At 36.4% G+C, this 25,774-nt stretch overlaps 1 protein-coding gene across 2 annotated transcripts in view; it reads right to left on the bottom strand.

Moving 5' to 3' along the window:
- Positions 1-25,025, bottom strand: part of TEX10 (testis expressed 10) — a 55,122-nt gene extending 30,097 nt beyond the window's left edge. The window contains exons 1-9 of one of the 2 annotated variants that reach the window (XM_073227049.1): positions 24,837-25,025; positions 21,070-21,258; positions 18,930-19,642; positions 18,301-18,544; positions 13,635-13,747; positions 6,750-6,988; positions 5,898-6,033; positions 4,547-4,722; positions 3,080-3,257 (exon numbers count right to left, since the gene is read on the bottom strand). In XM_073227049.1, the coding sequence (XP_073083150.1) occupies positions 3,080-3,257; positions 4,547-4,722; positions 5,898-6,033; positions 6,750-6,988; positions 13,635-13,747; positions 18,301-18,544; positions 18,930-19,642; positions 21,070-21,249 (1,979 nt within the window). In that variant the 5' untranslated portion in view covers positions 21,250-21,258; positions 24,837-25,025. The remainder of the gene's footprint in view (positions 1-3,079; positions 3,258-4,546; positions 4,723-5,897; positions 6,034-6,749; positions 6,989-13,634; positions 13,748-18,300; positions 18,545-18,929; positions 19,643-21,069; positions 21,259-24,836) is intronic. The other variant, XM_073227045.1, reaches the window with a different exon arrangement.
- Between the last annotated feature and the right edge of the window lie 749 nt (positions 25,026-25,774).

Below are 25,774 nucleotides of genomic sequence, written 5' to 3'. Positions count from 1 at the left end.
CTAAATCTAAGAAAAGCAAGCAATGATAATGGCATTAGCCCAAGAAAGCTGAAAAGTCCTAATTTTGTATAATTTTTTAAAACAGAGATTTGTTTGAATGGGAACATTCCATCCAGAGAGACAGGAGATGTACTAATAGACCCCATGCAAATACTAACTTGGTGGAGAAAGCAAAATTTAACACTCACATCTCAAACTCACAAAAAACATCTCAACACTCACCAGTCTCCACAGAAAAAATTAAAAGACTTCTGAAAACATCTTTGATCAAAGTTCTTAAGCATAAGCAAATCATAACTGATGTAAAGATATTAAATACAGCTTCTAAAGATAATCAACTTCAAGGTGTTTATAAGGTGATTTTAACCAAATGTTAAAATAGATTCTCCACCTATAGTCATAGGAAAGGACCAGAGTGCCCTCTACTGGATGCTGGTAACATAAAACCACTTGTTAGAGAAAAAGAAATAATATTTAAATTTTTTTAAAGGCCTACCATTAAATTAGACAGCTTATATTAGACAAAGAGCAGGGGTTTTTTTTAATTTCAAAGAAACACATGGGAAATGAATAAATGTGAAAATGCTTAAAAATAAGACCAACACTATAGTGCGTGGGGGGCACGGGGAGGGCTGTGCAACACAGAGAAGACAAGTCGTGATTTTACATCATCATACTAAGCAGATGGACAGTGACTGTGAAGGGGTATGTGGGGGGGACTTGGTGAAGGGGGGAGCCTAGTAAACATAATGGTCTTCATGTAATTGTAGATTAATACCAAAATTTAAAAAAAAAGAAAAAAAATAAGACCACTCTAATGTTCACACACATGTAAGAAACATAAAACACATGTTGCTAGCAGCTCTCTTGTGCTAAAAGGTAAGGTTATCATCATTTATGAATACTCTGAGTGACTTACATTCAAGCCTTTGTCCTATACTGGTAGAAAGACTGGCATACAAAGGTAAGGTCTACTAATAAAATGAGCTATTCTTACTTTACCTGGGATAGGAGATTTGCATAAGAAACCACAAGGAAACTAGTCTATTCAGCTACAGCCTAGATTTCAATTTCTGCCTAAAACCATTATCAGATCATCTCTATAAGCTACTATCAGTAAAAATATTGCTGTATACTAAAGTACTATGACTGAAGATACACATGAGGTGTTTAAGGATACTTTGAACATTCCCAATATGAAACAGTATTAGTAAGAAACCTTTCAAAGTAAAATGGTACAGCAACTGTGGAAAAGAGTATGGCAGTTCCTCAAAAAATTAAACTGTGAATTACCATATATTACTTCTTACTTCTGGGTATACAGCCGAAAGAATTAAAAGCAAGGACTCACACAGATATCTGTATACCAATGTTCACAGCAGCAGTATTCACAATAACCAAAAGGTCAAAACAACCAAGTGTCCATCAACAGATTTATAAACAAAAATGTAGTGTGTATGCACAATGGAATACTGCTCAGCCTTAAAAAGGAAGAAAATTCTGGCACATGCTACATAAAAGAACCCTGAAGAATTATGCTGAGATACGCAAAAGGGACAAATGTATGATTCTACTTTCATGAGGTACCTAAGAAAAGTCCAATTCAGAGACAGGAAGTAGAGTAGCAGTTACCAGGGGCAAAGGGAGGCAGGGATGAGAAGTTACTGTTCAATGGGTACAGACCTTCAGTTTGCGATGTCACCAAAGTTCTGGAAATGGATGGTGGTGCTGACTACACAACAATGTGAATGTATTTCACTCATTGTACATTTTTTTTTTTGATGATTGGGAAATTTTTAATATGGATTATATTTTAGAGAATAACAGTGTCTCTATGTTGTTTCTTTTTTTTTGAGAGGGCATCTCTCATATTTATTGATCCAATGGTTGTTAACAACAATAAAATTCTGTATAGGGGACTCAATGCTCAATGTACAATCATTAATCCACCCCAAGCCTAATTCTCGTCAGTCTCCAGTCTTCTGAAGCATAACGAACAAGCTCTTACATGGTGAACAAGTTCTTACATAGTGAGTAAGTTCTTACATGGTGAACAGTACAAGGGCAGTCATCACAGAAACTTTCAGTTTTAATCACACATTATGAACTATCAACAATCAGGTCAAATATGAATATTTGTTTGACTTTTATACTTGATTTATATGTGAATCCCACATTTCTCCCTTATTATTATTATTATTATTTTTATTTTTAATAAAATGCTGAAGTGGTAGGTAGATGCAAGATAAAAGTAGAAAACATAGTTTAGTGCTGTAAGAGAGCAAATTTAGATGACCAGGTGTGTGCCTGCAGACTAAGTGTTAATCCAAGCTAGACAGGGCAATAAAACATCCACGGATGCAGAAGATTTCTCTCAAAACAGGGGGGGTGAGGTTCTACTAAGCCTCACCTCTGTTGATCCACAATTTCTCACCTGATGGCCCCCCTGCGACTGTGCCTGTCTTAGGTTGTTCCTCCCTTGAGGAATCTTACCCGTCTCTGGCTAACCAATCATCTTCCGGGGCCATACAGGGAAATGTAAAGTTGGTAAGTGAGAGAGAGAGCTTTTTACTTCTTTACAGATTTATGCCCTGCACTCACTCTACACTTCTAACTATATACTTAAAACTGGTTAAAATGGTAAGTTTTATGTTATATACATATTTTGCCACACATACAGGAAAGATTTCAAGTGATTCCGTCTGAATCCACAACCTTATTTATTTCACCAGCTATATTAAACCGAGTTCCATGAAAGGAAGGTCTGTATTTTAATTCTGTAACACCAAAAGGTTTCAGCATAATACTCTCACCTACCACTGAACCCGTACCACTGCTTTTGATCACTTCAACCCTATTCCTATCTACCTATACAAATCTCTAAATAACTTGAAACAGTCTTACTCTAGTGAACTTAATTACTCTATTTAGCAATAACAATTTTAACTGTTGAATTAAGAACAAATAAAGATAGTAGCAGTATGTGACTTAAAAGCCTTCTGTAGTTCAGGAATTGTCAATGAAAGAGGTCAGGGGAAAAGATTGTATGTTAAAAATACAGCTCACTTGAGCATGCTACCTCATGTGCAGTATCCCAATAAGCATGACAGCCAAACTTGAACTGAGTCTTCCCATAATACAGCAACGACTCAACCGAGAAAGCAAATCAGCAGGCAGACTGGGTAGAAAATACACCAGCTGGACCAAGCGCTCCTGTGACTCTGCTGGGAGAACCACCACACTGCCTTCTTGTGGATCTAGTGGAGTAGGTAGACACGTTAAATTTAACTATAAAAGATATACAAGACAGGGATTCAATTAATAAAACTGGTTATTTTCACTGTTTTGTTGAATTCTAATTATCAATTATATGAAAAAAGTTTTATCGTAAAGCATATATGTACAGCTTAAAATACTTTCTAAGGTAAAACACTGAACACAATTATATGAAGACGTATATATACTTAACACTGTAATAATTTCATAACACCCAAAGTGTCTTATTCGAAATAAGAATTTTGGGGGAAAATGGACTGGACCCAAAGCAAAATGGTAAAACCGAGCACCTTCACTAACAGTGACAATTTTAGTAGCATCCTAATTTAAAGTACACACTCTCCTCCACACAAGCAATACTGAGGAATACAGATTTAAAAATACAACCCACAAAGGGTGGAAACAAACCAAGTGCCCATCACGTAAAGAATGGATAATTATAAGCAATATACCCATACCAGTGGAGTACTACTCAGCAATAAAAAGAAATACAGTGCTGGTATATGCTACAACATAGATGAATCCTGAAAACTGTATGCTAGGTCCAAAGCACCACAGTATATATTTCAAGTTAGAGGAAAATGTCCAGAATAGGTAAATCCATAGGAACAATTAGTAAACTAGTGGTTGCCAGAAGCTGGGGAAGGAAGGTGTAGAGAGGGGCTACTAATGGGTATAGTTCATTTTGGGGGTCGTAAAAATATCCTGGAAATACACAGGAATGATGATTTCATCATCTTAGGAGTATGTTAAAAATCAGTGAAATGTACATCATAAAATGGCAAATTTTGTGGTATGTAAATTAGATATCAATAATATAAACTTTATATATGTACATATATCCCAATATGCTTTTATTGATATTTTTGCTTAAAATATAAAATAGTTCTAGGGATGAATTAAAGAAGTATTAATATGTGGAAATCATATAAGATATCCATTATGATTAAATTACTAATTTGCCACCAAAGCTTCAAAGGATTTGTTTTTAAATACCTAATCAGTTTTGAATCTTTGAATAGCAGGTGGTAATAAAAGGCAATTTAAGAATGAAAAAGCATCTACAACCATTAACTTTGTAAAATTATTCTAATAAAGGCTTCTTACTATTGAACGTGAATTTACTGTTTGATATTTTATTCTGGCAATTTAACCATGGTATAACTAATTAAGAATAATTCAAAGGAAAGACAATCTAAAGGTACCCCCTTAGAAACTTCTTTCTTAAATTGAGGTAGACAAAAGATTCCTTAAAAAGTTAAACACTTACTATAGATTTGAAGAGCAGTGGCTTGTAAGCTTCTTAGCAGGTCTTTGTTTGCTCGTGCTGCAGCTGTATGGATAATATCAATAAGCTGTGTTGAGAGCTCAGGGTTTCGGGAGCCAAGATGAGCAAGCTGCAATGGTAAACCAGCGAGCCAGCGAGATAACACTTTACTACGATACCTAAGAAAGACCAAGAACAAAATAAAATACAATGCTCAAAGACAAGAGAAATACATTTAACTTAAATATATCACAAAGTGACAAATCATCTACCAACAGCATATTTACTCATTTAAACATTTGAGAACTTACAAGAATAGCAGAATCATTTATTCAGCCCTAACACTTTCCAAGGTTTTATCCACTGAATTAAAAAGTTCATGTAATTTGCAGCTCTAAGTTGTATTTTTATCTTAAAGGACACAGATACCACTTAACTCTTAATGTACTATTTATCCTAACTAGTGTTAATTATTATATTAACTCCTTGACGCATTCAATGTAGAATGTCCCCACACTAAATGGCTTAGAATTTGCGCTATTTTTTAGTTCCTTAGTATACTTGCTGAATCTCCAATGTCTCCTTACTCAGGTAACAACAATCACTCTTGCTGTGCCTCAAGAGCTTAGTGATTTTAAATGACCTTTTTTGTCAGACCTAACTTAAGCCTCAGTTCTGTTACCCATGACAGTCACCAACTTATTTAACCTGAGTTTGTTTCTTTCTGTAAAATGAAAGTAACAGTATCTAACCTCATAGTAGTATGAGAATTTAGATAAATTATGAAAAGCTCCTGCTTGAAGACCCAATATGGTTCAACAACTCCCTACTTATATAAGGCATCCCAAATTTCTTTCATCCAAACATCTCTTCCTGTCCCAAATAAACCTCAAATTCACCATATCAAAAATTCAATCCTTTAATTCTACAGTTCTACTCTTTGTGTTGTCTATCTCAGCTGATAGCACCAAACTAAGTTAGAAACTTTCTCATCTTCTATTGCCTTCATTCTTACCACATGCCACAATATGTCACTAAGGGCTAGTGGTTCAACCTCCATAATTTTTATGGGAAGTAAAAGAAAAGGCTGAAGCTTATAGGTTGTTCCAATTGTCCTTTAGCTTTAAATGGACAAGTAGAAATATATGCTCAGAGGCTCCACATGTTCAGTTATATGTATTAATGATATCACTGGCACTATTATATATCATTCTTTACAAAATTTTGTAAATTTTCTTAAATGCAACCAAGTAAGATAAAAAGAATGGACTTCTCCAAAGATTTACTCTATCATCTTAACTAAACATACTACAAAATAATCTGGTGACACAAAGTCAAAGTAAATGAAATTTACCTGACTCTGTAAGATCTCAGTTCTTCCTTCTGATAGATTTTACTGAAAAACTTGAGTAACAATGTCCGAACTGGAAGGAGAAGGCCCCTCTGCTGATATAATGTATAAACTGCCTTGATGAGAGACTCCGTAGACTCTAAAAGGAGGAGAAACAACTACATATAAATAAAAAATGTTCCTTTAACAGTCCCCAAATTTCTCTAATCGCACATAAGTACTTTACTTTGTTCCTATGACATAGATCTTAGCCACAAACTGATGACTATCATCAAAGTACTATAGCAATGGCCTAATATAAAAGTCAAATCAGAGATTATGGTATAAATTATCCTAAAGGATGACAAACCTAGGTAGGGATGACAAAAAACAGGATATTAGAAGGGTTAATAAGATGGTAACCAAATAGGAAAGCTTTATTTTTGAATGAAAAGGATTAGTAAGTCACACTAAAAACTGACTCAGTATGATGTAAGTTCAAGCTAGAAAAAAGGTAAAGAGACAAGCAGGATATTCATTTTATTTGGATCAATTTCTAGTCAAATTAGAAGAGGTTATTTCTTCATCATTAGGCTTGATGACCTTTCCTTTTAATAACACCTACCTTCTTTTACTCCAAGTCTGTAATCTATTAGGAATCTGATCAGTTTGCTTCAGAGTGGACCTACCCACTGGGAAAGAAATGTTCTGAGCCATAAACAATATCAGTGTTTAGATAGTTCTTTGTAATTATGCTACCTACCTTTTTATAGCTTGAACACAATTAACCTGACTACATGTAATGTTTGCAAGTCATCAGTTAACAACATGCATAAGAGCTCCTTTCTCATATAAGGACAAAGTAGCATCACCTACCTCTGGTTGGCTGTATCTGCATTAACCTCCACGATACTCCAAGCAATCTGTTCAGCTGCTTACTATTTAGCCTAGAACCATCTTCAAGGGTCTCAGTCACAAATTTCCTTATTGTTTCTATCCAATTGGAATCCTTCTGCAAAGTTGAGGCATTTGCCAGGGAGACCATGATATCAGATAGTGTTAAATTCAGTAAGAGATGATCCACATTATTGGAGAGACTCGTGCACTGCTTGATGCTAAAAACAAAGACACACTCATCTATAAAGTGTTAGATCTACCATGCCTGCTTCACTTAAAATACTTAAAATAACCTATCAGTGGGTCAAAAAATATTTCCATCTAGAATAAACTGCCAAGAAGAAAGGTAGGTAGGCAAAGTTTAGGCCACTGTTTTGTAAACAAACCATTCATTATTAAATCAAGGTTGCTAAGGCATGAATTAATAAAAGTCTGTAACACTCAATTCATTACCCAAGCTGCTATTCACACAAAAGGTAAAGGCCCTTGTAACACTACTTGGTTCTTAAGAGTAATATGGAAGTAAGACTTGCAAATCTTAACACACTTGAAGATTTTTTTTAAAGCAGATACTTCTATTTGAATGAGACAAAGTTGACCTTGCCTTTGGTTCCAAATAATCATGAAGAGAATAATTTCTCCTGGCCACAATTTCCTTATGTGTGAAATAAGGATTAGTACAGATAAGCACTGTCTGAAACAACTTAATTTTATGATTCACATATTAAAATAAGTTTTTTCTAGTCAAATAAAACACATTTCTTTCAAAGTTTGAAAAAGTTTCCAAAAACCTCAAACAGAATACTGTAATAAAAACAAAATTTCCAAGTTAGACAAGAAACACTCATTTCAGCTATGGTATGTTCAATAGCAGAGCCTACTTTTTCATGCTCAGAATAATATAAAGTTGATTAAAATAAAAAATATCTCAGATTAACATATTTTAAAGGAAAAGGTTAATCCTGGATTAAGCATGAGCACAACAGTGAGGAACCACAAATACACAGGAAGGGAAAAAGAATTTTTTTTCCTATTTTATTTCCTAAGGGCTATCGGATCATCCAATATAGGGCTAGAAACGACAAATGAGCCTGGAAAGGTAACATAGGAGAAGATTTTAAACAGCTGGAAGCTAAGGACACTAAAATTAATTCTGCAGGCACACATGGTTGAAAATTTCTTTGATGGGTGATTTTGTGGATGGAAAAATGAAAGCTACAAGACCATAAAGAAAGATGGCTATAGTATGGCTACTGTACCAATCTAGGTAAGAGATGACAAATGCCCTGGGAAAGGGGAAGACATTTAGGAAAAATTAAAAGCTGGATTTCAAGTTTGCTTAAGGGTATACCTGTGTGAGAATCTGAGGATAGTAGGGATTGGAGGAATCAAGGATTCAAGCACTGGTGACAGGGTAGAGATGACACAGCAGAGAGAGAAGTAAAGATCCAGAAAACATACTCTACTTTTCTTCTTTTGAGCTTGAAATGTCTCGGTTATAAATCTACACATTGACTACTAACAGACAACTCAATGTAGAAGTCTGACACTGGAAGGAGAGGTCTGAGCTATTTAACAGAAATTAACCACACGACCACTAATGACTGTAAAAAAACCTGAGCAATCTAGTTTTTATTTTGTGTAATCATATTTCCAGCTAAAAACTGGGAATTCTATCCATAAGGAAGGAAAGAATGAAAACTTGGACAGATGACTAGCAGTCTACACCACAAATCCAAAATTACCATTAGGTTCTTTGTCAAACTGCTCGGTGCCCCAAACCAGGCACATTTAACACTAAATAGAACACTAAAACTCAACTGCAACATTTCTTCACCACAGGTAGAGATTTCCAAGCTCTCTCAAGTTGCATAATCTGTTACTGTCTGGAATAACAGACATTGCAAACTTAGGAGAATTCATTCTGTTTCTCTAGTAATATATACAAAATTTTAACGAATGAATATACCAACCATTAATTCTACAAGGGAGACAGGCCACTGAGGAAACTCCTATTTTCAGTAATGACAGTGTAGGTATTAGAACAAATCCCCTTCCTGAAAATAATTTTAAAAGCTGGATGAAGGCATTTTTAAAAATCTCAAAACCATACATGATAAGAAACATTTACTGGAAAATCTAGAAGAGAGCAAGATCCCAGAACTCAAGGTTCAGTCCTGAGAGCAACTGCCAATTCCAAAGAAAAAGCTGCAAGACTGAGGTAACCTTTCGGTGGCCTCAAAGGGAAAAGTCAAAGTCCAGAGCCTGACACACATGAGGACTTCAGTGTATTATCCAGGGTAAAAGTGAGTGGAAGTCAGACAACATAGGCAAACATCTCCTGAATATAAGCATAAGCAACTTCTTCCTGAACCCATCTCCTCGAGAAAGGGAAACAAAAGCAAAAATGAACTCATGGGACTACATCAAACTGAAGTTTTTGTATGGCAAAGGACATCATCAACAAAACAAAAAGGTATCCTACAGTATGGAAGAATATATTTGTAAATGACATATCCGACAAGGGGTTAACATCCAAAATATATAAAGAACTTACACACCTCAGCACCCAAAAAGCAAATAACCTGATTAACAAATGGGCAGAGGATATGAAGAGATGGTTCTCCAAAGAAGAAATTCAGATGGCCAACAGACACATGAAAAGATGCTCCACATCACTAATCATAAGGGAAATGAGGATTGAAACCACAATGACATATCACCTCACACCAGTTGGGATGGCCAGCATGGAAAAGACTAAGAACAGTGCATGTTGGCGAGGATGTGGAGAGGGAGGAGCCCTCCTACACTGCTGGTGGGAATGTAGGGTAGTTCGACCATTGTGGAAAGCAAAGTGGAGGTTCCTCAAAAAACTAAAAATAGAAATACCATTTGACCCCGTAATCCCACTCCTTGGAATATACCCAAGGAATACAACTTCTCAGATTCAAAAAGATATATACACCCCTATGTTCATCGCAGCACTTTTTACAATAGCCAAGATATGGAGGCAGCCTAGGCGTCCATCTGTGGATGAATGGATAGAGAAGGTGTGGTACATATACACAATGGAATACTATTCAGCCATTAGAAAGAAACAAATTCTGCCATTTGCAGCAACATGGATGGAGCTGGAGGACATTGTGCTCACTGAAATAAGCCAGGCAGAGAAAGACAAATGCCAAATGATTTCCCTCATTTGTGGAGTATAACAATGAGGCAGAACTGAAGGAACAGAATGGCAGCAGACTCAGAGACTCCAAGAATGAACTAGCGGTTACCAAAGGGTAGGGGTGTGGGAGGGCAGGTGGGGAGGGAGGGAGAAGGGGACTGAGGGGTATTATGTTTAGTACACATGGTGTGGGGGATCACGGGGAGAACAGTGTATCACAGAGAAGGGACATAGTGGATCTCTGGCAACTTGCTGCACTGATGGACGGTGACTGCATTGGGGTATGGGTGGGGACTTGATAATATGGGTAAATGTAGTAACCACATTGTTTTTTCATGTGAAACCTTCATAAGAGTATATATCAATCATACCTTAATAAAAAATAAAAAATAAAAAAAGTGAGTGGAAGTAAAACCAACTTACAGATAAAACCTAATCCCAGTTTTGCCATTATCCTAGCAGTTTAAGTAACAGTGCTTCCCAAATAAATCCGTAGACTCAACACATTCCAATCAAAATCCCAGCAAGCTATTTTGCAGTTATCAACAAACTGATTGTAAAGCTTACACAAAAAGCAAAAGACCTAGAATATCCAACACAAGACTAGAACAGAACACAGTTGGAGAACTCATACTACCCAATTTCAAGGCTTTTTATACAACTATAGTATCAAGACCAAACAGTATTGGTGAAAGAAGAGACACACATAGGTTAATGGAATATAGAACTCTAAAACTGACCCATAAATATACAGTCAACTGATCTCTACTGAAGGAGCAAACACAACTCAATGGTGAAAGGATAGTCTTTACAACAAATGGTGCTGGACCAAATGGACAGAAATTCTGTAATTCAAAAATAAAAATAGAAAATAAATTTAATATATTTGTTCAACTATAATTAAATAAAACTAAAGAATTAAAACCTGGAAGATGCATGATAAAGAGAAATAGGTAGAAGACTTAAGTACTTTAACAAAGATTTAATTGGAGTGTATAGGAAATGAGGGAAATGGGACTGCAGCCATCTTTTAAAAGAGAGTGAGGATTTTTCAGATGTTTTAAAGACATTTTACTGAAGATTCAATGTCTCCAATAAAGAAGCCCCCTGAATCCCAGGAAGAATAAAAAAGAAAACTACACCTGAAAATATCATTGTAAAACTGCAGAAAACAAGTTCAGGAGAAAAATCTTTGGAGGGGGGGAAAAGGAACTTTTAAACTAGTAGTAGATTCACTGCTAACTTAACACAGCAATGAAAACCAGGGAAATAAAATGTTAGTGTGCTCCAAGGAAACTGCGAAACCTAGAATACTATATTCTACTAAAAGTCTTCAGAAATGCAGAAATATTTTTATAGTATAAGAAAAAAAAAAGTCCAGCAGATTCTAAATGATTGCAGACAGACAAGAGATACATGAAAATAAGAGCAAAAATGTAGGAAACATATGGAAAGAACTCGGGGGATGGATACAAATTCTCCAAAATACTAATTTTTGCTTAAAGCTCAGATTGTATGATTGGTATAAACACTGTCAATTGTTTTCTTGCAATCAATAGGATTTCTTTGTTCATTTTTAAGAAAATAAGTACCAAATATCCAGGTTTGTCTGTCATTCATTCAAGTTAAAATTGTGTCCATCACAGGAAAATATTTACAAGTCTAACAGTCACACAGGGTATTTCCTTGAAACAACCATAATTTTTTGGTATACAGCTGAAATACTTTATGCACACTTCAAATTTCATCACAGAATATTAAAAATGTTTTCTCAAGGGTTGTGACTTAATAAAATTAGTAATTTTTACTGCTTCATTAAAGACATTTTTAAGCAAAGTTGACATGTCCTTTTAAACTAAGTGTGTGGTGGTGAAAAATACAATGTCTACTAGAACAGTTTAGTGCCACTGCCTTAATTTGTGCTAAGATACCAGCAAGTCTTACCCACGATTGCTTTTGTACCACCAATGCAAATGTCAGAACAGTGAAAAAGGGAAATAATGTCTGAATAATTGTGAAAATAGTTCTGACATTGTGGTCTGGGGTCACAGACCGCACTTTGAGAACTGCTGTCTTAGTTTAATGGCATAAGAGTAATTAAGCTAGCTAACTCTAATAAACTGTGTCAAAACAATAATGATCTACTGCTTGAAGGAAATCCCAGTAAGCTCCCTTCCTACCTCCACCTAGTTTGTTCTGTTCCTTTCTCATAAGGCTCTCCGGAAGTGGTACCCCTCAGGAATTTCAGATTCTGGATGTTCGATGGAGTCCTTATTTAAACTAGTTAGGAAAACTCTCTATTTAATACACCCAAGAAATCTATTCTTATCAAGTAACCTTTCATACCTTTCCAGATGATCTTTTATTTTAGCCTTAACAGACCTTTCTATTCAACTTAATTATAGGAAACCCAGATTTCTTCTACAGATGAAACGTTGCAAGTCAATTTCCTTTTAACCTTTCATTCCATAAGTACTCAATTCTTGTTGCACTTTCTTTCTCTGGTGCTTAATCTGTCTTTGGTTTCCCAAAAAGAAATCTATTTGTTAGTACATTTTTCTAAAATACAATCATTCACATACTGCCTCAACTATTATTTACTGTAATGTTTCTTTAATATAGCTCACTTTTTAAAAACAAATATTTCTAAAAGAAAACTTTCTATTACTATAAAACAAAAATCAGCCTTTCCTTATTTACACACTTTGCAATAAACTCCCAACCACTATTTAATCAATCTCAGCCTGCTAAATCAAAGCTCTCCATTCACTCTGAAAAAAATGAAGTTGACCCTTGAATAACTCAAGGGTTAGAGACACCACCATGCACACAGTCAGAAACCTACATATAACTTGACTCCCCTAAAACTTGCCTACTAAAGGTCTACTACTGACAGGAAACCCTACCAATAACATAAACAGCTGATTAACACCTATTTTGTATGGTGTGTATTATACACTGTATTCTTATAATAAAGTAAGCTAGAGGAAAAAAAATGTTTTTCCAAATTGTTGCACATCCCCAAAAATCTTTCCAATACACTTATGGGAAAAAAATCCATGTATGAGTGGAACCATGTTATTTAAACCCATGTTGTTCAAGGGCCAACTATAATTTTCCCAACATACCGGAAAATTGTCCCAACCAGTAAACTACTCCAATCAGCAGTGAACTTTTGCTCACAAGTTGATTTACAGGCTTACCTTTTTTTTAAACTCTACCTTCAAAACCATAACCCTTTCTGTTCATTTTACAAAAGAAAATTATTTTTCTCCAATTAGCATTCTCCCTTCAGAATACCGATAATAGTTTCATTACCATTTTCCTCATGTATAAATGAGAGCAGAACTTGATGACTTTTAGATACTTTCTCACTTAGAGATTCAATAATGACATAGTGTCTCTCCCAAATAAACCACCCACCCCAGCAAATTTTATTAAACTTATATTTACATAATTTGATACTTGACAGTATCTTCACTTCATTAATCTTAAAAAAACAAAACTGTTAATCCCCAGACTTAAAGTGACCCATTCAAGATCAGACATATTGCAGCAAGCATTTATTTATTTATCCACAAAATCTAGATATAAACACCTCAGTGTATAAAGTTCCCAGTTGAAGGCTCTTTCCTGATAATTTCAGGTTAAATTATTTTTCAAGTCTTTGTACTAAAAAAGAATCACAATACCTTTTATTTGTCTCTTTCCTTCTGTGCTTGGTTATTTCTTTTAAGGCATATGGGAAATTACTCATAAAATGGTGTTTGAAATCAATAAGATAATTCTTTCGAAGCCATGACTCCTATTAAAACAAGCAAAGATTAGAAAATCTGCAAGAAACAATTTTAAATAACCAATAAAACTAAAGAGAAATTTGACAACTTGTCAATATTTAACTATAAATTTACCACTGTAACAAACCTTTTGTTCATGATATTATATGTAAATAAATTTTAAAATCAAAATAAACTGTTAGGCCATCCAACTTTCACCCACAGATCTTTTCAGAACTTATTTACTTTTACTTACATTTTATCTACTTTCAAGAGAAAAGGAAGATTTAAGAAAATTCTGAATTTGAACCACTTAATGTAGTTATCTGTAACATATACATGAAAGTCTTCTACCTAGTGTTCTATTTATACTATAATTCTATTCCCCAGCAATTTCATTATTTCCCATTTACAGGTATTGAACACCTTCACAAACCAATACACTTCTCTAAAATTATTCAGCAATATTTGCAAATGTATTATTCTCTCCTACTCAAAACACTAATTCAAAATTATAACACTCTTATTTCTTCTATGCAGAGAAACAACCACTCATTTTGCCAGGACCTAAGGGATTTCTTGGGATGTGAGACTTGAGGTGCTAAAACAGCTGGTCACCTTAAAGCTCCTTAGTATCCTTTCCTAAATTCTTCTCTTCTTCCTAACCTATGTATGTATAGTTGACATCTCCTCTTGGACTTCTAACAGGCATCTTAAATTTAACATGAATAAACTGAACTCTACCCACTCTACCCACCAGCAGTCACCCTGTCATTTGAACTGTTAACACAGGCATCATCCTCGCTCCTCTCTCTTTGACTACACACACTACCAATCCTTCTGGCTTTACCAGAATCCAGCTGCTTCTGCTTCTCATCATTTCAACAACTAGTTACCATTCTACTCCAAGCCACCATTCCCTTACCTAGACTACTGCAATAGCCTCCTAACTGGGCTTCCTCTTGCCCTGCCAAAGAACAGTTCTCTAAATAGCAGCCAGTGATACTTTTAAAACATAAATTATGATTCAAAATAATACAGGAAGGGAGTAAAGGAACAGGCATGTGTATGTAGGGTAGGGCTGGTTATCCACGGGATGGTCGGTCTAAGTTTGGGCTCCACAGTTTTGATATAGCTGGATGGTGAATGCTTGGGATTCATTAGTATTCTATTTCTAAATTCAACATAATAAAGTCAAATATAATTTAGATCATGCCACTCCTCTGCTCAAACCCCTCTAATTTAGTCTTCCACCACACTCAGGTTAAAATCCAAACTCCCCAACATGGACCACAGGGTCCCATGTGATATGACTACTGCCAGTTTTTCTCCCTCATCTTCTACCATTCTTCCAGTAGCTCTTTTGCACAGGCCTCTATGCTGTTCCCCAAATACGTCAAAACTGTTCACATTTCAGGGCCTCTGCACTTGATGTTCCCTATACCTGGAAGGTTCTTCCCACAAGTCACAAGATTTACTCTTTTACATCATTCAGTGACTTTCAAATGTCCTGAAAGCATTTCCTGACTACCTATGTAAAATATCTCCCACTCACTATTTCTGCATATGTTCTCTTTTCTTCACACTTTACTTTCATCTTTCTTCCTAGTAGTGACATTACCTATCTGTCATTATCAACCCCACCGGAAATTAAGTACTGTGAGGATAAGCACCTTGCTCATGTTCATCTCTGTATTCCCAAGGACCTAGAACAGCACCTGGCACAATGCAGGGCAGCATTATTCAACAGACCTTCCTGCAATAATGAATCTGTTCTATTATCTGTGTTATCCAATACAGTAGCCACTGGCCACATATAGCTACTGAGCACTTGAAATGTGGCTTGTGTGACTGAGGAACTGAATTTTAATTAAATTGCCACACTTATAGATGCTCAACAAATCTTTGATGCATGGTTGCATCTGACTGTTCTTCACAAATTCTAATCCTCATGGGGAAAAAAACAGCCAATGAGACATATAAAAAGTAGCAAGCATTAAAATACAAAGCTAAGGAAAAATTTCTAGTGTATAGTTAAAATACTAAGCCTGAGCTATTAATACATGACTCCAAAACCCAAGGTAAATGAAAAAGTTAACATTAAATTTTATTTCATTTTTAAAACTAGCTATATATTAAGGATATACAAAGTATATCAGAAATAAGCAACCTCAGTTAAGATATGAGTACTCAACCACTTCAATTAAGATTTATTTGTCTTGACATTTCTTTTCAAATCAAAGATCAAAGATTTCAAATTTCTAGAAAGGTTTTTAAAAATACTACATGGATATATACGAAATTTCTCAACCACACAGCAATACTAACAAACTACATGTATTTAGCAAAACCTAAAAGTAAGCAGTCTATTATCCTAAGATTGCACCTAATCAATCCACATGCCAATTTATCAATAGAACTAGCCTATACATTTTCTGAGAGAAAACAACTACAATTCAGCCTGTAGTACATGATTTAAGTTTAAGGCCAAGGAATGCCATTTCAGTCCTCCCAAAGTTTGAGCTGCTACAGGTCATCTAAAATCTTAACTACTGTGCTATAACTGAAGGTGAATGAAAGGGGGAAGAACAGTGGGAATGGTAATAAAAATAAAGTGCATTTTAATATTACCTTGTATAGCTAACATACATATTTATACTTTGCCTCTAAGATAATGGGTCATACCTTATCCAGATATTAAACAAAGTAAGTTTGCCAAGGAAAATTAGAGAATTCTACCAGTGGATCCTTTGAAATACTATTCCTCTTTGAATTAAACTCCCTCAGTTTATTTCAATTTTATATAGTATCCCAATTTAGTATTCCTCATAGCCTTCAACAGTCTATGGGAAACAGCTTCTGAACTTAATATCCTATGTTAATGAACTGCTAATATAGTCACATTATAATAACAGAATTCTAAAGCATACTACTTTCAATATCCATAAAATTAAGGCAGCATTTAATCCCTTGTCAGTATTATCTGAATGATAGTAGATGAACCCAAACTAGCACAATCGAATGAGTTTGCATTTGGTTCTACCATCTATCTAATTACAAGTATTATCACTAGAGCAATAACAAAAATTAATCACTGCCCATATGTAACTAACACCAAAATGTTTGGGATTTCTTTTTTCTCAGTTTTCTAAAAATGAAGGAATAGTTGAGTATCATTACTTGTACTTTCTATCTTAGCCTTTCAGATGAAAATAGATCCATTCAAGAATGAAAATAACATATACTTTTCTAAGAAGCTATATTACTGTCACCACCCTACATCAAAGATTAATTGCCATAAAGGACAGCAACTTTGCTTCTATAAAATCATAAACTATAGCCCTAACCATAATCAGTTTCTTGCCAATTTATGAACTGAGTTGTAAGACAGGTTCAAAACTGTAATAAGAAAAGTGCTATCCTATTTGAAAAATCAATTCATCTAACACCCCTCTAGATAATGGGTAATAGGTTAATAGCAATACAGCAAGCTCTTAAAAGCAGCACACACCTTAATATAATTCCATAATGCTTTTCAAGATTATCAAATACAGTATTTATTCCTAGTCTTATTTTACATGGCATACTAACACATTCTAAACTTCAGCTTGAAGTAAGAATTAAACCAAAAAACTGCCTTGTCAGTTTTGTACATATTGTAGGCAACTTCAAGGGCTCACACTGAAGAGTCAAAAGTTCTTGCAAGAATTCGATAGCCAGATGCTTTAAGCTTTAAGTATTGTTCCTGTAGCTGCTGTTTTTAAGTGTGCTACACCATATTAATTTAGCACCAATTAATCTTAAAGCTTGTTCTTTACTTGTACTATGCACTTTATATTATATTCACTATAATATAACACTTTAAAAAAGGCTGCCAACACTCAGTTCTCCCCAAATAGCATATAAACTTACTCATCAAGAAACATGTCTTTACTCTCAGCTTTCTAGGAAGAAACTACTATATCACTTGGAATTCACTTAGATTAACCTCATTCACAACATACCTATAACTACAGCTTACCTACAAAGAATGTAACTTTTAGAAACATTTTCTGATTTTATATCTTTTATTAAGAAAAATAAAAAGCGTACACTAAGCAAGTTTGTGTGTAGCTTCTTCTTTAAAACACAGTAGCTTAAAAATAATTCAGGATTGGTTATGAGATCTTCAGTTTGGTCCATTTCTGCTAAAATTGGCAGTATGGCACAAACTGGAAGAAACTACTTAATGAGCAACTTTTTAAATCCTATTAGAGGCCTCCAGGAACCAGAACATTCCTATAGCAATCTGCCATAAACAACACACTGTAACACTATTGTAAATTATATCTAATAAAAAAACAAATGAAATCGGACACATTAAGATATGCATTTCACTTTTAAAAATTAAAAATACTCAGACAATAATGTCATGAAATTTTTTAATTTGTAGTTCTGGGCAAAAGTAAGAAGCAAGTTTAAAGTTAAACCCTGGAAATTTTTGGAAAATGTATAACCAATTAGTAAAAACATACTGATTTCTAATCTGCCCATCTACGATAAAAGGCAACACTGAGAAAATAAAGAACCCATTAGTTCTCACCAATTTATGGGTTTCATCATGCTGCTTAGAGAGTTTCCAGAGAAGGGAAATAATATTAAGAACTTGCTGCATAACCTGCAGAGGTTCTCGTTCTACACTATTTCCAACAGAAGCAGCAAGCTGTGGAGGCAGAGCTTCAATCCAGCATTCAATTAGCAATGGAAGTATTATCTCAATAAATCCTTTCAAGTTTTCAGTAGATGACAGGCCTTCATCCACACTGCTTATTCCTCCAACCAGGTACCTAATAAGGAGGGGTAAGAATGAAAAAACTGTTTAATGATTAGAAAATATTATTCCTTATTTAATTTAAATCTTAAGTATATAAAGTACAAGTAAAATGAGGCACCATGAATTAATAATTACATTGATCACGATTAAAAATAAAATTCTAAGATGACAAAGCCAAGAGACTATCAGTTTTACTTCTCATTAGGCTTTGCCAAAAATGAGTATATTAATATACTTCCAAATGACTCCTCCCATCAGTAAATAAAATCAAATCATGAGTAACTATATGAAAACTAAGAAAGACAACCACTTGTCTTTCCACCATTAACCATCAATGGTCAGCAGTTACAATTCAATATAGGAAAACTGAGTGTGGACATAACTGAAATCCTTCTTACCGTAGCCTGAACTGTGAACTGACATTTGGCTGTGAACCCCCATTTTCATAAACCTGGATGTGCTGCTGGTCGTTGGCATGTTCCTTCCAGTTGATAAAAATGGAGTTGCTAGTGGCATGGGGATTTTCTTTTTGTTCCTGAAGTCCTTCACTTTCTCTCAACCTAGTGGATCCATCTGCCAAGGCCTGAAGGAATTTACTGAGTCTCACTAAGACTTTCAGCCTCCACTGCTGAGAAGTGAGTCTCCGATTAGGATTTACAGAAAGTATCCAGGACTGGGATCTGTCTCTATTTACCAGTCCTTTGGACAGCTGCTGATGAGAAATAAGTTCTACAAAATTCTTAAGCAATATACTGCTACGGCCAGTAATTAGAGCTGGGTACTGTTCCAGCAGAATGTCCAAAACTTTTAAAGAGTCCTCCTGAATTCCTTCAGTAATGTGAGTCATGGCACTAGAGAGATGGGCACTTACCAAAGGAAAAAATGGAGAAATTTGTTCAGCTCGTATTTTGGGGGTCAGGAATTGAAGAAGTTGAACTGCTGCTAATCGTACATTAGCATCTTTATCTGTAAACACAGCAGTCACTTCACTTAATATGTTTGAAAGGTGTGCATCAATTATAAATGGGTATTGAGACAAAAGGTCTTTAAGTCCAAGAAGAGCACTTTGTTTAACCCCAGCATTGTAGTGATGCATCTGTGACAGCAAATCCTATGAATAAAAATAAAAATACAGGTTTTAGGTATATATGTATATACATATTATAACATTTTCAAATAAACATGCTACCTAAAACTATGCTGATAAACTGACACTCCCTGGGCAAACTGCTTCAGTATTTTCTAAACATTGTACAGTCTTTATTAAGATAAGAAACATACTTTAATCTTTAAACACATTATATAATTTCAGTTAGAATTTTCTTTTTTGAAATTAATCTGTATGTAGGCTTAGGCACACTACCATTTAAGGTGAAAACAATCACTACTATTTAAAGACCTACTATGTACCAAATATGCAGTAGGTGCATTTATATAGTCTTAACAGACCTGTTCTGCCTTTTTTAAATGTTCTCCCTACTTTAAAATCTTTCAGGGTGTGTGTTTATTTTATTCAGAGTATAACATTTGACAATTTTATTTGTGGAATTTATATCATCTTTCAAAAAAACAGCTTCAAATATCTTTTTGATATTATTTAATCTTTGGAGCTTAAAAACAAAAGTAGGAAACATGCATTCTCACAAAGACTTGTTCACAAATGCTCTCAACAGCCCACTCATAACAGTAAAAAGTGGAAACAACCAAATGTCGATCTCATGAATGATAAAATGTGACATAACTATGCACTGGAATACTGTTCAATACAAAGGAATTAAGTACTGTTCTAATACACGTTACAAATGGATGAACCTCAAAAACATGACTAGTAATAGAAGACCATATACTGTGTGATTCCATTTATATGAAAGGTCCAGGATAAGCAAATCTACAGACAGAAAAGTAAATTAATGAGTGCCTAGGGCTGGGCAGAAGGAATGGGGAGTGACTTCCAAGATATACAGTTTCTTTCTGAAGTGATTAAGATGTCCTAAAATCAGCATACAGTGACAGTAGCATAACTCTGTAAATACATTAAAAAATGAATTGTACAGTCTAAATGGGTGAATTTTATTACATGTAAATTATTTTTCAATAAAACAAAAAATTTTAAGCTAAACTACTGCTCAAATTTCAATTAACTTCACACATTTACTATGAATCTATAATAATCTATGTGCTATAAGGGTTCAAAAATGAGTAAGACAGGATCTTATGTTAACAAGCTATAAAACAGCTGGAAACAGTCACATGAAAAACTTAATGCACGAAACACATTAAAAAGTTAAACATAAGATTTCCACATGATATATTAAATCCCCAAATAAATACACAAGGGAGAAATCAGTAGGGTTTTAGTTGAGCAAGTCTTTCTGGAGCAGATGGGAAAGCAGCAGTAACTATCAGATTTGGGTAACAGATGAATTCCAAACTTTGGCCACTGATGAACCCTAAGAATTAGAACTTTTCACAAAAACATACCATTCTAGATGATTTCAAATAAAATCTTATTTTATCAAAACAATATTCATGAGTTACCTTTATGTTCAGTTTTCTATTGTTTGTTGGAAGTGTTACATCCTCTTTAAGTTGCTCTGGCAGATGTATAGTCTTTGTTTTAAAGTTTGTAACAGTAGCATTTTCTAACTTGGGCTTCTTTTTACCAACTTTTAGTTTTACTTTTTGAAAATCATCTTGGCGTTTTCTTTTTTTGGTCATTCTTGAGTGCTATTAATCAAAAGAATTAATTTTAAAATAATGTATAAAGACAAAAATAAGTCATAAAAGAATAAAGGTATTTTCTAACATTTATATTACTCTAGCTTATTTCAAATCAAGAATCAGGCCAACAGTGACTATGACAAAGGATCAAAATATTAAATGGAAAATACCTTTACAAAGTACAAAGAAAATTAATCAAAAGACATCGTAAAATGGAGTCAATAATAAGACAAGAGTCTTACCACCAGGTTGTCAAGATTTTTAACCATGGAACCTTTTGTCAAAATGGAAACCTGAAATTTTTTTCTACAGGGGACAGGGAAGAGGCTGGAGAGGGGTAGAAAGCAGCAATTGCTAGAAATATTTGTATCTGCTGAGAAGCTCCTGCCTCTAGACACCCCTGAAGAACTTTTAGCAAACCAAAGTTGGAAACCAAAGTTACTATTTAATGCAAACTCAAATTGCTAGAAAAATTTTCATGAACCTAAGCTGAGTGCTTAAAATATAGGTAAGATTCAGATATACAGCAAGGAGCACTAATGAGCAAGGAAAATGGTGTAAATCAAGAGTACAGGGGATAAACCTGTATAGGCAAAAATGAAGATACCAGCATTTCGAACACCAAGAAAAGTTCAGACTAGTTAACAATATCCCCCCAAAAAGGATAGAAAGCAATAAAAAAGGAAATACAGTGTAACAGAGGGTTAAGAAACAGAGACCAGCTAAACCACTACTATAATAAAGAACTCTGGCATAACCATGTCATCTTGCACCGCTCCTCTTCACATTCTTTCAACTTACATCCAAATCTATCCACTTACACATTAAATCTTTGATCTGTGCTCCTACCTTTTCCCAAGCCACTTCTTAAGTCCTCTATTTCTACCCTAAGCTATTCAATAGTTTTCCTGACTTGTATGCTGGCCTTGGCTCTAGTGTCCACTTCCCAATCCATTCACTAGTCAGTCACCAGAGAGCTTTTTCTAAACACGTCTGACCAAGGCTCAGGAGCTTTCAGCTGCTCCTTTATTCCCCTATAGTAAAAACTCCTTAGCCTGACCTATCAGGTCCATCTTAACTTCCTCTCCAGCTTTATGTTCCCACAAGCTAACTTCTATCTAAAAATTAGACTCCTATTCGTGGAAACAGCTCAATTCTTCTGGATGGCTTTTCCACATGCTGCACAAATAATGAATTCTGCCTTCTACATACCTACTGAGATAGGTAAGTACCTCTCCTGGTCTATCAAAGTGATCCTATGCTCAGCTGTCTTTAAAAAAAAAAAATCGGTTTACACATGTCCAAAGACTTTGAGTAAAATGAAGGTTTCTAATATTCTGAGATGAATTAAATGGCTGGTCTTAGACAAGGCAGCTCTGAGTTCCAGGAATCCAGAAGCCAATCACCTATGACACTATACAAATTCACATGATGCCCGGATTTTACTACATTAGATCCCCATGAGCTAGGAATTAGCTACACAGGGTAAAAGAAGAATCTAGAGCCAAGGCTGATTAGGTTCTTATCCAGACTGCCACTGTCTAGCTACAGTTAACCACTATGCCTGTTCTTATGTACAAAATAGGTATAGTAATAATACTTCATCAGTAGTTATGAGGTAGGACAAATGAAGAGCAAATGAGCTCCTATTTGGAAAACACTCAGAAGTGAGCCTGGCACACTGTTAAAATATACATGCTATAGGCACAAACATGAATGTTTTCTTAAAGTCTCAGAACCAGTATATACCAAGCACGATTATGAGATGCATTATGTACATTAGCATTCAATTCTCTCAACATCGTATAAGGATGGTGTTATCAAACCTATTTAAAGACGTAGCTCTCAGAAAGGTTTGTCAGTCCTTTATTAAGGAGCTGAAGAGGGATTCATACACCAAGACTGAGCTCTACAAAACCAACTTTATGCTGTTATGTTACTGTAATTAAGGTGAGGACTGGACAACTGAATGGCAAAATAGCTTACCTTAATTCATTCATCCCAAATCCCATATTTTCATCCCACCCACACCTGTAGTTATTCTAATCTTAAAAAAATGGGTAAGTAAAACCTAAAGAAAAGGCCCTGATACTTTCACCTGGCCTCTTTCTAAACTAAAATAGTTTTCATCAATTAAGCAAGCACAATTTGAAAATAGGATACCACTTCTAAAATAACAATTACCAGCTTGTACCAGAAGTGAAAATGAACTGTACAAGACTGTCAAAAAATCAAATGGATTAACCTGCCATTCCCCAAACTTGTGCTTTCTTTAGCCACTGCCCACCTGATGGGTGTCCAACACACAGTCTACCTTCAAGCTTATGTTGTATTTACCGATCACAATGTATATTAGTCACACTGATGTTTTTGCCTCCAAAAGAAAAATTAACAAGGCTGATCTCCCTTCCTTGACTTTTAAAGCTGGTAAGATTTTTACAGTAGACACGAAAAACATTATAATAGAAACTCTTAGAGTTCTATTAGCAACCTATTATTTTCACCTAAAGATTTTCATAACAGAAAATCAAGTAAGTCCGACTAAGCCACTTTTACAGTAGCAATTACCTGTTTAGTATTTTCACCTAAAGATTTTCATAACAGAAAATCAAATAAGTCCGACTAAGCCACTTTTACAGTAGCAATTACCTGTTTAGTATTTTCACCTAAAGATTTTCATAATAGAAAATCAAATAAGTCCGACTAAGCCACTTTTACAGTAGCAATTACTAAACAGGTGGGAACCCCAGACCCAGGGACCCAACGCTAGAATCACTGGACCTCCTACTCAGGTGAGCACCCAAAGTTTTAAAACTGAACTTCATATATTTCGACTGCAAACCGTCCAATTTCAACAAAAGGGAGATCCTAGAGTGTCAATATCTCGACCGAACCGAATTCCAGTAGTTCATCTGCCATCTCCTTTACCCTAATTTCCAACTTCTTTTCCCAAAAGAAGTCAAGGAGAAATCATCCTGCAGTTGGCGTTTGGTAATCTGCTCTCTAACCCCTTACGCTCTCGAGTTCCTGCAAACTCTACTGAGCGGGCCAAACGGAGACACAAGACTTCCCGAGAAGGCAAATGCCCCGTACGGGACTACTAGAGCGAACAGACGATGCCCTTCGGCTCCAAACAGATCGCTTACCCCTCCACACCCGGAGGGCGAGGGCCGACTGAGAAGCTGCTCAACCCCACCTCCTGTCTTGGGTCCTGCATCCCCGAAGGGAAGACCCCGTGGGTTGTAAGAAACTCGATTTTCCCACTCCTGCAGAGGGCGGTCAGGACCACAGTCAGGGAAGCGTGGCGCAACGTACGTACACTGGCCTGAAAGTCTCTCAGACTCGAAATCGCGCGAACCAGCTCAGCCACTTGAGGCACTTCAAACGCCCGAGGGGCGCCCCGCCCCCGCACTGCCCTGCTCCGCACCCAGGCCCCCTGGGCAGGGGCGCTGCGGCCGGGACGCAGGGGTCACAGACCTGCCCACGCCCACCCTCTCCGCCTGGGCCGCGGGGCCGGGCAGCGACGGCTCCGCGCGCCTTCTCCTGCCCCAGGAGGCCCGGCCCGACGGGCGGCGGCCGCCCACCTGAGAGGCTGGCCGGGACCAGGACGTGGAGGCACAGCAGAAGAGCGTCCGAGCAGAATCCCACGGGATGACAGCGTGAGCCACCGGCCTCAGCCTCTCGTTCCCCGAGTGTGTTTTCAAATCGCCTCGTCCTCACGCGGCCGCGTCTCCTTCCGCCGCCCGGAAATCAGGCTCCTCCCCCGCCGCGCCACGCTCACGTGACCGCGGCCCGCAGCCGCGCGCAGCCCGAGAGGCGGGAGCTGGAGCCATAGGCTACGCCCCCTGGAGGAGGGGGCCATCGCCGGAAACCGCCTGCGCTCCGAGAAGCCGAGGGAGGAGAGAGGATGGTGCGGGGTCTGAGGAGAAAGCTTGTACGCAAATCCAAGACCCGGCGTCCCGGGTCTCCACTGCCGGAAGTGTCGTCCTGTTTGCAGCTCTTTGAGAGCGCATCCTTTCTCACCCCTGCTAGACCAAGGCTTTTCAGACTTGGAGCCACATTCAAGGAGGAGTATGAGTTGAACTGAATTGGGAAAGGCAAAGTTTGGCTGCCAGAACCATAAACTTCCTAAGAACACTAACCTTGATGGAGCAGTTAAGAATTATTTGACCAAGGCAAAATACACCTCGTAGCCTGAGCCTTAAAGTCTTCAGGGAGGATTTTTCCTAATATTTACGTTTCTCAGCACTAAGATTCCTACTACTGAAATTAAGTGAGCCCAGGGAAATTATGGGAGGAACTAAAATGCCTAGAGAGGAGATAAAGAAGCAAGAAGAATGGGCCTTTGAAAAGTAGTCTTGTCAAAGACTGGGCAGTGGTGAAGGAAAGAGCCCTCGGTGTGGTTTTTAGGCCTTGATTCTAATTTGTCTCTACAGCTTACTACATACAAGGCTTCTTAAAACTGACCACGCTATAAGCCTCAGTTTACTGGGTAGGGATTCAGAGCAATGTCTGAGGTGGG

The sequence above is a fragment of the Manis javanica genome, chromosome 2 (assembly GCF_040802235.1).
Source record: "Manis javanica isolate MJ-LG chromosome 2, MJ_LKY, whole genome shotgun sequence".
Taxonomy (NCBI): Eukaryota; Metazoa; Chordata; class Mammalia; order Pholidota; family Manidae; genus Manis; species Manis javanica.
Note: the sequence above shows the minus strand (reverse complement) of the source record. Positions and strands in the feature narration are given on the sequence as shown.